At 41.4% G+C, this 16,939-nt stretch overlaps 1 protein-coding gene across 1 annotated transcript; it reads left to right on the forward strand.

The window, feature by feature from the left end:
* The first annotated feature begins 4,599 nt into the window (after positions 1 to 4,599).
* On the forward strand, positions 4,600 to 15,974 carry alpi.1 (alkaline phosphatase, intestinal, tandem duplicate 1). The gene is made up of 11 exons (XM_073476696.1): positions 4,600 to 4,693; positions 5,362 to 5,487; positions 7,411 to 7,526; positions 8,719 to 8,893; positions 10,374 to 10,546; positions 11,104 to 11,238; positions 11,330 to 11,405; positions 12,465 to 12,599; positions 12,831 to 13,022; positions 13,732 to 13,848; positions 15,700 to 15,974. The coding sequence occupies exons 1-11, from the start codon at positions 4,600 to 4,602 to the stop codon at positions 15,972 to 15,974; spliced, it is 1,614 nt and encodes a 537-aa protein (XP_073332797.1).
* Positions 15,975 to 16,939: the final 965 nt, after the last annotated feature.

The raw sequence follows: 16,939 nt of genomic DNA on the forward strand, positions 1-16,939 counted from the left end.
AAAAGGTGAGTGCTGCTGGTGGTGCAGATGTGTGTGTGTGTCCACATAAGTGTGTTTCCCCCTCCTCTCTCTGCCTCAAACAAAAGAAGCAAGCCAAGGCTACAAAATGTTAGTGGTGGAAGGAAAATAACTTTTTGTTTTCCATCATCCACTTATTTCTTCTCTGGATACCTTGGAGGTGAGAAACTTTGCGCGGCAATATTGCAGAAGGAGGTGTGAGAAGCAGATTGTAATCACTGGAGACCCAAGAAAACAAGGAGAGGTGGTTAAAAAAGAAGAGGAGCAAGAAGAGGAGAGTAGAGAGAAGAGTGAAAGTGTTGGGAAAGAAGAAGAGGTTTGAAGGCTGTGAGGCGAGATGATGCTGATGATAAGCTTACTTCTCCTCACTGGATGTGGTCGTGCAGGTGAGTCAGGATTTAATATTTGTGATGTTGCTAAGAGAGCGAGAAAAAGGGGTGAACCAACAGCCATAAGCAAATATTTGATGTGGTGACCATACGCCCATGAAAGCATTTTTTTATGACATGATGTCAAGTGCAATATATTCTTCAATGCACACAGTAAAAAACTGGAGCCACACGCCTGGATCAGACTTGACTGCAATTTACTTTGTCACAACTTTTAGGTATGAAGTCAGACATAACAAACCATGGACAATTATAACACATCGCAGAGAGGCTGGCAGGCAGGCAGGCAGACATGTTTGCAGGCTTACACACACAGACACACAAACACACATACACGCTGTCTTTCACAGCAACTCTTTCAACTTCTTTCGATCTCTCCCATGCTCACATGTTCTCTGCTCCTTGCTAAAACACTATCTTTAATTTGCTCTCTAACGATGTCACACACACGTACACATCCAAACTCACACACACACACACACACACTATAGCATAATTAGGGCACACGCCATATTTCCTTTATGAGTCCAATTAAAAACTAAGAGGGGCCACTTCTCAGGGCTGTTAGACTGTTTGATGTTGAGGTAGAGATCTCTCTCCGTAGCGGCTGTGAGCCGTCTTGAGTCGGGACTCTCGGTGCTTCACTTCTAATTGTCCCCCAATTGAGTTGCATGCCGGCAGTAAAATCTTTTATGGCTGGTCGTCCAACTGTTCTGAGATGGGATCTCAGTCACCAGCGCTTCACATAAAAAAGGGGTTACATCATTTATGGTACCTCCTTAAATTGATCTAGATATATTCTTCATCTGTCTCATGGATGTCACTCCCCGTGTGTGTGTTTGAGCAGACGGGGGGAGCATATTTGAGAGGAGGCCAAAATAGATCACAGACATCATTGCAGACTCGGTTTAATTGTTCCACCAGCGCTGTCTCTGTTTTTATACTCCATAAGATCTGGCAGTCTGTCTGTCTGTCTCTTTAGCTTTTTTCTTTCCCAATGGTTGTCTGTCTCTCCCTTTGCTTCAACATACCATCCTGTCAAGCATCCACAACTTTCACCATCAATATTCCTTGGTCCAATAACTTTCTCATCCCTATCTTTGTCATATCTCAGCAAAGCCTTTTGGCAGCCACCTTTAAAAAGTCAGGGGCAAAGGATTTGGCTCTTTCTTTGAAATAGTGGTTGTGTGGTCTGGCACCACCCACATGTATATTCTCGCTTTGACAACCTGAACCTAAATATTTCCTTCCGTGAGTTGTAATCTAGACGCAAAAGTGGGCTAACCACTGTAATTTACAGAATCAATAGGTTAAAGGAGTTCTGCTTGTTAAGAGCAGAGACGGGAAGCAGAGGGGGGTGTAGCATTTGTAATTTACTTTTAGGGGAATCTGACTCAGGGCCCAGATGCTGAAATTATGGACTGTTTGTGTGTATGAGGAGGTATGTGTGTAACTGTGAAACCAGTGTATATTTCTATACACTTGAAAAGGGTCTGTTTTAGGTTCCTTACATATCGAACACAAAGGGAAGCTCCTTTACATACAATTTTTCTGATTCCAGTTTGATTTTCTTTGTCTTTTATGATATTAAATGAAAAGTCTTTGGGTGTGGGACTGTTGCTTGGATAAAAAGAAGCAATTTGAAGATGTTACTTTAGGCTTTCATTAACTAAATGATTAATCATAAAAGATAATCAGCACATCAATTGATAATGAAAATAATCATTAGTTTCAGCCCTTCAGTGGACAATAGCTGCACAAGATCCCCAACTGGAGTCAAACAGAGGATGCAGCGTCATCGTCTTCAAACCTTAAAGTGCAGCAGGACGCCCAAAGACACGTTTTTCTTTGGGGGAGCATTTTTGCTTCGAGGGCTTCAACGTTACAACTCCTCAAAAGAACTTGTAGTTATTAGTTGGTCTGTTTCTCCACCACGTCTAACATTGTGTTAGATCTTGCATTCACCAAATACAATGCGATTTGTTGATGACTGTTTTGTCTTATGAGCTTTTTGAAATTTCAGTTAAACAAAACAGCATAACGTAACAGAAGAGAACGCTTGACAAAGAAGACAACAGCAATAAAGGGTGGATAACGATCCTGTTGCACAAGTGGAGAGTTTCCTTCCACAGTGAAAGTGAAAGTGAATCGTGGATCTAAAACAATATACTTTATAGATAATATACTATAGATAATGATTATTCTGTAGGCTGGGTCCTAGTTTTGAGATCCAAGAACAGGTGCCTTTTTGGTCGGTTAGAAGAGGAAATCTGTTTCAACACAGAGCCCCCCACTGTACGGTTTCCTCTGCTTCGTGATCTCAATAGTGTACACAAGTCACCATCTGCTACCCTATAAATATCCCATATACACTTGCTCTCCATCGGAGGCTAGAAAAATATGTATGTATGTTTTTTTTTTACCAGCAGTTATCTCTTATCCCTCCTGCATGTAGCATGTGATTTAATTCAACGTAGCATTTACCCTAGTTACTACATCCATGAAAGCTTTGCTTGGGGCAAAACACAGATTAAATATGTGTTTGCTGTAAACGGGAAAGTTAGATATCTGCTGCTTCCCCTTGGAGGTAGCAGGAAGTACAAACCTAAACAAACGATTGTAATCTTTAATACACAAGTAGATCAAGTAGAGCCTCTGAAAATAAGACTGTGGCTTTAATTTAGATACTGAATGTTGGACTGCAAATGAGTCTGTTGCTGTAATGTATACAAAGTAGGCCTATACATTTCTTAATCTTTCTTTATGTTTGTCTTCTACATTCTCAGGAGTTCACTGCATTCCCACGAGCATTCAAGCTTGCCATATAATCAGCCAACAATGGTGATTAAGCATTAAGCACTTTTTGGTGGATGCAGGACGCTGAGACCTAAAACAGCCACCAGGTGTTTACACTTGTCTTGCAGGAAACTCATTTGACTTTCCAAACATAAGCTAGACTTTCTCTCACGGGCAAACCCATAACAAATGGACTGAGAGACAGACGTGCCTCCACAAGTTTTTCTGCTCTTGCACATTGCCGCTGGTATTTCCAGCGCATGTGGTGTGGGCCACATCATGTGAGGCCTCTTTACCCAGATTGCTGCTATGATTTTATTGCAGTCTTGATTAGGCACATGTGACTAACTGCAAACCCCTGTTGGCAACGGGTGAACGGTTGGCAGAGAGCAGAGGTCTTCCAATGCCCTGACTTGTAACAAGATTCAGCCTCGCGGGTTCACGAGGCGAAAGCCGCTCGTCGGGAATTTGATTCTGCTGGCCGCATGGAACAAAGTTGGCCCAACTCACTTCATTTCACACATTAACTGTTGTGTTTGTGTAAAAGCAGAGACATTTTCATTCTGCAGGCAGTCTCCACTACCTCACAGGAGAAAAATGCTAACCCTGCTTCATTTCCCACGGAAAAATCTGCCAAGTTGACTTGGTGAGAGGGAAATTATTGGGGTCTTTTAAATGCAAAAATTCAGAGGGGGGGAAATGGAAATATACCATTTTCCTGACATGAAAAGCAGAACACATCACGACTCAATCATGATGATTTCAAGAATAGGTTGGACCTCGTTTCCTTTCCTCCCTTGGACTGTTTTTCCAGGGGATGGGGGTGAAAAGAAATGGAAAGAGACACGGTTATGATTTGTATCGTGATGGATGCCAACACAAATTGGGTAGCTTTTTTTTTTTTCTCTCAATGTTAAAGGGGCTGCTGAATAGAAAGACCCAATATGCGTTTACCACATCAAAGGACCATTCAAATTTCTATCAGAGTGGCGGAGCCAGGGAAAAGAGGGAAAACGAAATTAAAGCAACCTTTTTAAAACAATAAAATGGGGGTGGTGCATTTTCAGGAATCAAAGTGAGTAGAGGGGCTGCGATGCTGCACAGCTCCTGTGTGGTCCCAGCTTCTCTCTCTCTCTCTCTCTCTCTCTCTCTCTCTCTCTCTCCTGGCTCTTCCTCCTTCTCTCACATTTTCTCTTCCCTCTTTTGTGGCTGTAAGCCTATGAGCTGGCGTTGGCCCTTCCTTACTACACACCCAGTGGGGCTTTAAAAAGGCAGGGCCGGAGGTCTTAACAGCCACACACTCTCTCTGCCTGCGCCTCTGTCTATTGGTCTCGGTGTGCTGCTCTGAAAGCCGGCTGTGTCAACCTCTCCAGCCTCCAGGTCGCTCGGATTAGAGATGCAGACGTCACATTGCGGGGCCCCCAACCTCCTGCTCATCCTTCTGGGCCCCATGCTTTTGGCTGTGGGCCGGGCCGCTTTGGAGAGCCAAGGTGAGGAGACGACAGAGTTATTATTTGCTGCCTGTGGTTGGGATATTAGTAGCACTGTGTGGGCAGACAAATGGACCCGCAGGGCGACTCAAGCAGGTAACCTCAACCTGGAAAAGGGTGAGTGTGCGATGACTGAATGTGCCTGAGAACGTAAGCACAAACTCAGGTTTGTAGATGTAATGAGTCAGTTGGTGTAGATGGACAAAAGTGTGTGAGTATATTTTTTCCTGTGTCTACCTGTTTATGTAAATTGTGGGACAGACAGTTTGCCTTTCAGTTGTTTTTGTGTGTGGCCGGAGGAATGTTCCTTTTTGACTTCTTTCACTGTGAGGCTCCCAGAGGCATGAACGGACAACAACCAGAATGTCTTCCTGGCTATTTTTGTCATTTTGACACCTCTTTAGAAGCCTCCTCTCTTGTCTAACCCAAGGCCAAATACAATTCAAAGTGTCAGAAAACGGTAGAGGGGGATGCCTTGAATTCACTCGAAGCCTCTCTGTTCTGGAGCTTTACCATTCCGCACAGGCCAACACAGCACACCTGCACATACTAAGCAGTCAATATCACTCACACCGATTCTCTACATGCTGCATCTCTGAGATCCATAGCCATCCACACTGCCTACACACATATCTCATTCTCAATATGTGTGTGTTTCCACGGCGCAGCGCTGTATGAACTTGAGAAGGAACCAGCCTATTGGGATGCTCAGGCCAGGGCAACACTAGATGCTGCGCTGAAACTCCGCCCTCGGGACCATCAGGCCAAGAACCTCATCCTGTTCCTCGGCGACGGTAGGTCATGCTTTCGTTATGTAATCCACTCCGGCAAATACCAACTTGGTTAAAGTTTGAGCAGAAAAAGTTGCTGCTGGATTGAGGGATTGGGTGTGATGGGTAGTGCAGGCGTGTGACCAGATTTGTAAGAGCGGATGAGCTAGCGGTCATAATAAAACTTTGACCAGCTTTGGTCATTTGTTCAAAAGCTCTAGATTGATTGTGTGAGCTTGACAAGCCACACTAAGAGTTGTGTGAGTAATGACTCAGATATAGAAAGGCAGAAGCAGTGTGACATTAATCTCTTTGACAGGATGAGTTCACATCTCATCCCTGTGGATCCCCCTGAGGTCAGTTGGGAAAAAAAGAGCAATGTGTGAATCTGTACTATTTGCATGGTTTATAAACCAGTCTCTCGTATTGATAATCCATGCCCACGGAAAATCTTACTATAAATATATACAGATGTATATATATATGGTTAATGTTAGCACAAGAACACTACAAATTCACATTTGAAGTACACTAAAGTGCAAACACATTTTATAAACGGTGCACAACAATTTGTAAACCAAGAGTTCAGATTTACACTTTTTTTCTCAGCTGACCCCAGGAGGATCCGTAACCAAGTGGTTTTAGTTGCCCGTTAACAGTAACTGTTGTTGCTAGCTAAAACACATTGTGTGTAACCCTGAGGTCTCACAAATGTGTTGAGTGCAAACATTTGCAGGGCAAATTGTTTAGAGCATTTTATATTGTGCATTGTTTACATCCACGTTTTCCTGCCAGCAGTTTTCTTTTTCACTGCATGTGTTGGCACATCGTCTGTTGGGGCACTATTCGCAAAAAACATTGTTCAATAACATTTTACTGGTCAAATACTATGCAGGGTACCTCAGAGGTGGAAGTCAGTTTGGAGGTCTTCACCCTGAAGAGCCACTACACGCTACATGTCTCCTGCTTTAGCAGCGTGTTGCATTTAGTAACTCGACTGTCTACAAAACAGACGACTGGTGCCAGTTTGGGAAAGTTCCCATCTGAAACGGATTTGTCAAATTTTTCACATTAATGGTCACTCGCATCGGGTATTTACTCGGTGAGGCATGAGAGAAATTTTTGTTTAACGTGCAGAGATTTAAGAGTGTTTGCCCTGTTAACTACCAGAATATCTGCTTTAAATCAGCCCCACTGAGTCATATTTCTGGGTGGTCGAGTCTTCTTTGTGTATTTCGCCAGCAATGCCCAGCCCAGAGCATGTTCTCAGTTTTATGACCGTAATGTTGAAGGGAGAGTTAAGTGCATCATAGTGCCATGGGCTTCGTAAAATATGGTTTTCAAAGTCAGAGGTCAAATCCAACAGTGGATCACAGGAAGATATAAAACAGGTCCCTTAAGTGATTTAGAAAAAGGCATTTAGTGTATGTTTTATGTAATAAATGCAAAATAGTGACTTAGCAGTACCTTTGGATGTTTATATGTTATATGTTCTGTCAATAGTGGTCTGATAAATTGCCCGGAAGGGTCAGTGTTTGGCCTGTGTGGTGATTTTGTTCGAAATTGTGGTTCTCCTACAAAACCACTTCCCCTAAATGCCCTGTATTTGTGGATTCAGTTGATGCTAATGGCCTTGACTGTGTTTGCTCAGGGAATTACCAAATCAAAATGTTTTCCTCTCATGTGACAGTTATAGCCTGAGCTTTAAAAACTAACACATTTTAATATTGTCGTCCTGGATTTTCTAAATGTCCACAAACTGGACAGAGAACTGTATTCTTGGGTCTTCAGAGCACCAAAACCTTCACATGACATTAACACAATCCCAATATTCCTGATCATTCTTTAATATGTCATTCAATATTTCAGTAGACTTGTGCTTGTGAAATTAAAAAACTATAGATTGACCCTAACTGTTACCTTCACCTGTCAATCATTATCTCCCAGGGATGGGCGTGTCCACAGTGTCAGCAGCTCGGATCCTGCGAGGTCAGATGGAGGGCAGATCAGGGGAGGAAACAATGCTGGCCATGGACACCTTCCCATATGTGGCCTTGTCAAAGGTGATAACACACCATTGTTGAGTCTTCAGTCATTACACTCAACCACCAATTACTGTGGAATACAACACAATTTCTGATTCAAAAGAGCCAGTAAGGTTTAATCATATAACTTCAGATGTGTTTGATGAATTATTTCTCAGTTTTCAGAGAGAAGATTATTTTACAATCAGTGCTCTTGTCTTGTACTGGTAGTAACATTTTTCATTCACAACATGCATCATCTAAAGCTTTTCAGCTTGAATACTTGATTTTCATATATTTATTATTTACCAGTGAATACCTGTACATGTTCCTGACCTCATTACAGTTTAACTTTTTTTTATAGCTTATAGCTTATAGTTTATCGTTTATAGCTTTTAATAGTGATCACTTTACTACTGTATCCCCTTAAAAACATCTGATTTGTGCAGTATTAGCTGTTTTATTTTTAAGTTCAAATGAGAAAAGCGAAAATAATGGCATTGCTCTGATTTAACACTTTTCACGCATAAAAGCGTCATGCTCAAAGTTATAAAGCAGTTTTTATTATGTCTCTGCACTCTGTGACCTCTGAATTGCTTTGCCTCCAAACACACACACACACACACACACTATCAACATTGATATCAGTGGATGGACTCCAAGATTGACCACTGTTGTTAAAAGATGCGTGTGAGAGAGAAAGAAAGTGAGAGTTCTCACATGCTTGCATGTATTTTGTGTGTGCACGTGTGTGTGTGTGTGGTTGCTTGGTAAATAAATCAATACAGTGAGACACATGGAGAGACACAGAGACAGACAGTGAGAGGGAAATAAACATTCAGAGATGCTCTGCAGATGAATCGTAAAGAAGGCTGGGGCTTAGCATGTGTGTGTCCATGTTTCTCATGCTTTGTTCTCTTGACATGTTGCATCTTGCCTCATACCAATCCAGCTCTGATTTAAGTACTCAAACCTTTGTGTGAAAAGACTTTCTTCAGGGGATTTAGCTACAATCAACACTTTAAATGAAAATGCTGACATTGCGGCAGAAACAGATTTAAAATCAAATTAAAGTTGGATTCATCTTAATGACTGCGTATAATCCCTCAATTATTGTAACTAAAGTGTAAGTGTGAGTGAGTCTGAGTGTTCAGTGTGTGTGTTCTTACCTATAATATATGGAAAGGTAAATACTACCTGTTATGTCTTTACTGATGTTTCTGCTCCACAGACCTACAGTGTGGATAAGCAGGTAGCGGACAGCGCTAGCACGGCTACAGCCTACCACTGTGGAGTGAAGGCCAACGCTAAGACAGTGGGGCTCAGCGCTAAGGCAGTGGCCTACGAGTGTAACACAACGTTCGGTAACGAGGTCTACTCTGTGCTACGACGCGCTAAAGCACAAGGTAAAGACACTAAATGCCTTGGCTGAGTGGTGGGTGTGTGTGTAATGGAAAGGTCAGCTGTTTTGAAGTACATTCTTATCTCAAGATATGCACTGACCATTTTACAGTTCATCTGAAAATGGAATACGAGGAATAAAACAATCATCTGATAAGCACCTTCCTCGCAACTTGAATGTCAGCAGTTTTAGTTCAATGTCCAGAATAGATCGAAATAATATATCATTTCACACTGACCAGCGTTTGTGCTTCTGATCCAACAACATGTGCACAGCCTGTTACGATTCCTGTTTGAGGGTTCATTAGTGTCCATTATGAGAAGTCTTTATCTGAAGTCTTTCTGCATCTCTCTCTCATTATATCAGTGCCCTACATGGATACAGTGGTTTTATACATGTTAATAGCTATTGCAGCGTGTTTAGAAAATACAGGAGCATTTGTTTTCTGATTTTATTGTGAAGCAATAAAGTTTTAATGATACCAATTTTAAGGAGGCAGTACTTCTTTGTTGAAGTCAAACAGCCAAAATGTTTCCAAGGAAAGTTAATTGGCATTTTAAGTAAACTATTGGCAGTCAGCCCATCAAACACCTGAAGCTAGTAAAACAAAGTAAAACCAATAAAGTGGAAAATATATGTAAAGAGCAGTGGTTTCCATTTTTCACCCATTAATTGCTGTAGTAAAAGCCTTCTTCACAGGGCTTCATTGGGAAAGATGGTAGAACCCAAAGATAAAAATTCACTTATTATCTACTCACCCCCATGCTGATGGAAAGTCAGGTGCCCACAAAACTTTTCTAGAGCTTCACAGCAAAACAGAGTTGCAGCATTCTCCTAAACAACTGAAGTAGATGAGGACTTGTGTCCCGAAGCTCTGAGATCCTAAATTGATTTGAAAATATATTATTTACACCCTTGTCGGTGGCCGAGCTCGTACACAGCCTTCAGACGAGGTGCATGTTAACGCTTTTAGCTTTGTGGCTACATTGAAGATTTTGGCCTTTAAAAGGGTGTAAATAACGTCTTTTCAAATCAATTTGTGGTCTTGTGGCTTCAGGAGACTTGGTATACGCTGGATGTGCTGAATGGAGCCATTTTCTTGTTTTTATTTTTATTTATTTATTTTACGTGGTAAAACAAGTCCTCAGCTATTTCAGTTGTTTAGGAGAAGGCTGCAACACTGTTTTGCTGTGGAGCTCCAGAAATGTTTTGTGGACTGTGAAACTTCACCCAACTTTCCATAAGCAGGAGGGTGAGTAGCTGACGACTACAGTGAATGACTGAGCCAGTATCCTTGTTTCTTCCTCTAGAGCAGCTTTATATCCCAGGAAATTCTAATTAAGTAAACCTCTATCGTGTATTAAATGGCCCACTGTCATGTGTTAGTTGTTAATCTGCATCAGTGTCACAAAAACAAAATCCCACTGTGAATGATTCTCCTAACACTTTTATCTCTGATTTGTATATGTCTCGCTGTTGTCCAGGTAAATCAGTTGGTGTAGTCACCACCACACGTGTCCAGCACGCCTCCCCGGCTGCAGCTTATGCCCACTCCGTCAGCCGCAGTTGGTACAGTGATGCAGATCTTCCGTCCAGCGCCCGTAGACAGGGATGTGTCGACATCGCAACCCAACTGGTCACCAACGTTGACATTGATGTATGTAAGAACAAATGTGTTTGGCTGATTTTTTTTATTGCTGCCAACATATTTGAAAATAAGTTCAAGTGAAACCAACTGCACTGTACATACTGTACTAATCCCATATGGCTCCCTGCATATGTGAAACAAAGCAGTAGTCCTGAACTTATCTCCAATAGTAAATCCTATGATGATTGTTTTGTTTGTGATTGGATAAGGAACCGTTTGAAGATAGTTTGCAAGTACTGTCATGTAACCATACAGTATATTGCCCTGATGTAAATGTGGGTTTTATTAGACTATGGCTCATTTTTTTTAAAGTACAATGAGTGCACAGTGACTTTGTTCTGTTTAACTGCAGAGAAGACAAATAAAACAAGAACAAGAGGACCTTCCAGTAGAGTTCATGTGAGGCATACGTGCAAGACTCACTTTCTGATTTAGTCCAGCTTAACCATAATCATCATTCACTGAGTCATTTTCACCCTCCTCATGAAACACAACTCTTTGGCATTCAGAGGACTTTGTTACAGTGTCACTGTAAATGTAATCATTCTGTCTGGTGTACCTTTAAGGTGATTCTGGGGGGAGGGAGGATGTACATGACACCAAAAGGCACCCCAGACCCCGAGTACCCGACCTCAACCTCTCGCAAAGGGGACCGCAAAGACAAGAGGAACCTTATCGACGTGTGGCTGAAGGCTAAACACGTAGGTTTTGTTTAACATTGCTGTTGAATACTGCATTGTATTTTGTAAAATAGAAATCACAGACTACATTTTTCTCTGGTTCGTTTTTCAGAACAAGAAGTCACACTACGTTTGGCACAGGAAGGAGTTTGACGAGATAAATGTTAAAACTACAGACCGGTTGATGGGTGGGTATAGATTTGACACCACAGACAGATGTTGAACGGATAAGCAGATACTCGTGAGCTTACTGCAGTGCATAATACACATACTGACACCATATAGTACACATAGCACACAAGTAGGATAGACAGGCAGGCATATAAACAAAATACATAATGCCTGTGTAACACATCCATCATGTAAAAACTCACACACACATAAACACAATATTTTAAACTCTTTGTACACCTTCATCGGTAGGAACTAGAAGAGAAACACCTTTTTGACAGGAGGGGCACTTTAAGGTAGTTAAGCTCCCTTAAAGTGCCCCTCCTGTGACGGTGAAAGCAGCACGTGTGGCCATGACAGCTCACTGTGTCAGTTGCACCATCGATATTACGCTGTTGCTTCTTATCTTAATTATGAAACCTTCTCAGTGGCTTAAAAAAAGAATTCCAGTAAGGTCAGCTTTCATCTTTACAGCCATGCAAAGTAGGCATGACTGTGCCCTGTAAATGCACAGTTAGCTGGTATTATCAACCCTACCTGTAGTCATAAAAACCAAAGGGCATGTTTCTTGCTGCGATGCGTCTGACAGTAATACAGATGCAGCTGAACTGTTATCATATTGCAGTCATATTGCTTTCATGCATAATGAAGTAATGCGTACTATCTGAGATCTTTACTACTGTTGTTTACCTACTAAAGAACAGGCCTCTCTAAATGGCAGTAATTAAGTCTTAGTATTATTAACATGAAGATAGACAGAAATGTTTAATGGCGTAATTTGTAAGTGATTTATGAATAAATGGGAGTCATTATCTTGGAAGCAGCTTGGATTTAACTGTGAATGTTAGCAAAGCATGTCAGCTAAATAACAAGGTAAGTCAATCTAGTTTACAATCAGTCAGTTCAGTGATTTTCCTCTTTACTCTCTCACTTCCTCCCGTCTTGTTTTGCTTTACTCTGTCTTTAGCTCTGTCACTTTAGATTTAACTCGTCATTACCACTGTACAATAGTGTTTTTTTTATATGTTTTTTTTTATTACAGTAAAATATTCTGTCCCTTTGTTTGGTGGTTCCAGGTCTGTTTGAGCCGAAGGACATGAGATTTGAGGTTTTCCGGAACAACACACGTGACCCCTCCATTGTGGAGATGACAGAGAAGGCCATACAAATCCTCAGCAAGAATCCCAAAGGATACTTCCTGTTTGTGGAAGATGAGTACTACAGTAATGCTGCATCAGCACTATTAATATATCATCATGAAGAATGAGGGTACCTTATTGTACCTTGAGTGACCAATCCATGTAAAATAGAGTATCCATTAGAGTTTTCATTCTTTAATTTTCTAAAATGCTTTACTTGATGCTCATATGAGTCTAGTAGAGGTGTACTAGTCACATGTTTTGGGCCAAGTCTAATTTGCTTGTTTTGTGTTGTTCTGTTACGAGGAAGAATCGATCACGGCCACCACGATGGCATCGCCAAACTGGCACTGACAGAAGCTGTGATGTTTGACCGAGCCATTCAGCGAGCAGCACAGCTAACCAGAGAATCGGATACTCTCACTGTGGTCACTGCTGACCACTCCCACGTCTTCACTTTTGGTGGCAACACACCTCGAGGGAATCCCATCTTTGGTATGAGTCAAAGCACAAACACTTGAACGTGGTCCAGACAGAAACTGGCTGGAAAAGTCAAGAATAGCAAAGGGATTTGTATTTGGATGCAAAACACACAGAACTAGCCTAGAATTAAAAAGTTTTAAGACATTTACATATGTCGGTGATTACTCAGGCTGACCTGAATGCTTCTAAGATGCTACTGTTGCCTTGGTAATTGACCTCCAAGGAGGAAAAGGGAGGATCGAGAGTGAGAAATGAAGCTCCTCTATGGTGTTGCGTTTTGTTTTCTTCTCTGTGAGTGCACAGAACAGTATCTGTGAGTGGAAAACCATCTTCGGGAGGGCATAATTCTGTTCTGTGTGCTCAAATGCAATCCCGCGAGTACAGGGTTGTGATGAGTGCATGCTTGACCCTCTTTGTGCCATGAAACTGCTTGCCAAGACCGTGGCTGATGTCTCCCCTCTTGTCCTCATCGCAAATCACTCCCATAATAACAATAATATCAAAGTATATGAGTAAATAATGACCACAAAGTTGAGGAAAGTATGATAGCTTGTGTTACCCCCTTCACCTCGTTGAAGCTTTGAATATTCACAGGTTATTCTCACTAAAGCTTCATACCAACAAAAATTGGTATTTGTCACTGACTGTGACAAATGACTGTGACTGTGACAGACACAGTGACAAATATCACTCATGTTCTTCTCCATATTTTGTCTTTCAGGTCTGGCACCAAAGAAAGCCGATGACAAAATGCCTTTCACCAGCATCCTTTACGCCAACGGCCCTGGTTACGTCCACATAAATGGAACCAGAGGGAACATCACAATGGTGGATTACTGTAAGCACAAACTAATGTCTTTCAGATGCTGCACTCGTCTGTGCTGATGTGTGTACAGACAGCGTGAACTGATGTGGTTACGGCTGACTCATGCCTGTGTTTTACTCTGGAAAGCGTAGATGAAATATGATGTTTATGGCATTTATTGTACACTCTTCTGTTCCAGTCTCTGCACAGGCCTCTGTGTCTACATGTAACTGCGCTTGAAAAAGGCTGTTTGTATTTCTTTGTGGAAGACTGGACAGCAATGATCCAGGTCCTCCTCCTCTTGTTCTGCATCATTCGCTTTAGTCATTGCATGAGTGTGTATACTTGAAGGTGGAAATACTTCTATCCAGGGATGAATTGCCTTTTAAAACCCCCCAATTTTGTCTTTTTGAATGGCATGGCGTCATTGTATGTTTTTGGAACCAGTAATTGTGTCTCAAAAGTGCACACTCATCTGGTACCTTACGTAAACATGCAATTACAAGTGAGGGATTCATTTCTAAAACTTTATGCATCATCGAAAGAAATATGAAGCACTGTTAAAGTAGGCATTTAGATTCTGTTAAAGGTTGAGGCCAAAACACTATTGCAGTATTTTTTAGAGAAGAGCTATGACTAGCCAAAAAGAAATGAAGGTGTCGAACAGATTTGGTAACCATTATTTCACAAAAACTAAGGACCCTTTTTTAAAACTGCAGTTGTTTTCTACCACAACAGCAACAGCACTTTAGTATCCTACTTGTTTTCCAGCATTGTATGTTTGTTTTTGGGGAGGAATAATTTATGTAATCTGCCAGTACACTTCACTTTAGAAAGGTCAGGGAGTAAATGCTGTAATTTTATCAAAAGGACTTAAAGTACCTTCTGGGTTTTGCAAGTGTTGTAATTAAGTTTAATTAGGTAAATTACAGAAGATTTACAAAACACCATTTTGTGGGCAAAACAGCCACTAAAACATTTATGAGGCAAATGTAATCTGAAAGATGTTCTCTGGTGTGGGTGGTGTTTGAACTGACGAACAAAGGGGATCCTTGAGTGTATACACATGACACATTACATTGTGTTGTTGGTCATTCATGCTGCTAGTCTGATCACGTGCAACATAATGTCCAGTTGCGTTTCTCCAAAAGAGTTTGTCAACTTGGACGCCGCCGGCTGCATATTTTTTTGGCAGCCCCTGCGGTCCACAGCCAAAACTGTTCTACCTTCATCAAAATGAATGGGAGGCCCGGCATTTTTGCCACAATGCCGGGTTTGGTCTAAGTATTTTTGTTGCCTAAACCTGGCCAAATAAAGACAGAAAACCCTAAAAGAAACGAAAATTAGTAACTGAACTAGGTGTAGAAGTCAACCGTCTTATAACAGATGCCAAACAACATCCGAACCAGAATCCAAAATCCTACGCTTTACCAGCTCAGCCACAACATCTTGCTACAGATGTGGTTTTCATCACAGTTTTACAAGTAAAAATAATGCTCCTGGAGCTACATTAATTATGATGTTCCAGAAACAACACCAACATGAGTCTCAAAGCTATGACATCACAACAATGTAATTGTTCAGTTGCAATGATGGCCCTGGAACAACACTAATTATGATGTTCTAGGAACAGATACACCTCATTTGTATGGCTCAGTGCTGTGAGCAAACACTATTTAAATAGTCTTAGTAAATAGTCTTAGTAAATAGTCTTCTTGTAGATGACACACAGTGAAGAAGAAGTTAATCTGGACTAAAAAAAGATCATGCTTCATTTATGATGACACATCTATAAAAGCATCTGTTTTGCTTTAACAATTCATGATCCAGGCAGAAAGTTTGCACACGACAGTGTTTTCTAACACTCTTCTCATCTCTCTCCAGACGATGAGGAGTACATGCAGCAGGCTGCCGTCCCATTGGATGCTGAGACGCACGGCGGAGAAGATGTGGCCATCTACGCCAAAGGCCCAATGGCTCACCTGTTCCACGGGGTTAAAGAACAGAACTATGTGGCGCACGTCATGGCCTACGCTGCCTGTTTAGAGCCCTATAGGAACTGCCCGCCTCACCCCCACAGCCACACCTCGAGTGGGAGTGCAAACACACCCTCAACCCTCCTGTTTGGCCTTCTTGGTCTCCTCTGTCTACTCAGATGACCCCAAACACACACACACACACACTTACACAGTATATTGTATGCCTGCAGCAATACAGACACTTTATGCACTAAACATAAATACACACACATTCACTGTATGCACACAGGATGGCGAGTCTTAATGCAGGGATAAACCAATACAGTACTGTATGTGTTGACAGAATTATACTTGCATACATGCTGATCACAGAGCGTACATTCACATGAGCTTTTGACCTTAAGTGCATGTTAAACACGCATGTAGTAGCTCTTATTTAAATCCAGACTAACAAACAGGCAGACATTGCAGGTTAGAACAAAAGAAGATATGCAAACATGAACCTTCATTCAGTTTTTAGATCATTAGTTTACTGCAAAATGACTACTAACTTGCTTCCTCTTCCTACTTTCTACAGCTAAATACAAACTCTGCTACGCTCTGCATGTTCAGAGCTATCAAACATTTGCAAGGAGCTGTAATATATTAGTTACACATTCATCTGAGGCTTGATCCAGAATAACTTGAAATAAGCCAGCAGGCTGAGGGCTCACTGTTCAGTTTATGGACACTTAGACGGGACACACATCTGTTGATGTGCATGATGGTAACTGTCCATGTGGAACAAGTGACTTTATGACAGTAACACAAAGCTGAACTATGAGCCATCATGCCAAGCTGCGATACCCGCATACCTTACAAGAAATCATAAAGATGCTGTACCTCTTTCAGGACTGGGAAATATGTAGCTTTAAGATTTTTATTACGTTTGTATCTTGACCTCATCGGTTCCAAATAGCAAAATCTGTTTTCTGTCTGATTGTCTGTCACTTGATATATAAACTTGGATTGTACATGAATGTATTTTATAAGCAAATATTGTCAATGTATTTTTATACTGTGTTTTTGCAAATGTCACTTAAATAAGGATGAAAAATGTATTGGTGCTTTCATTGTTCTATTTGTTTTATGGTAATTCTTCAAGG

This window comes from Pagrus major, chromosome 11 (assembly GCF_040436345.1).
Source record: "Pagrus major chromosome 11, Pma_NU_1.0".
In the NCBI taxonomy this organism is placed as follows: Eukaryota; Metazoa; Chordata; class Actinopteri; order Spariformes; family Sparidae; genus Pagrus; species Pagrus major.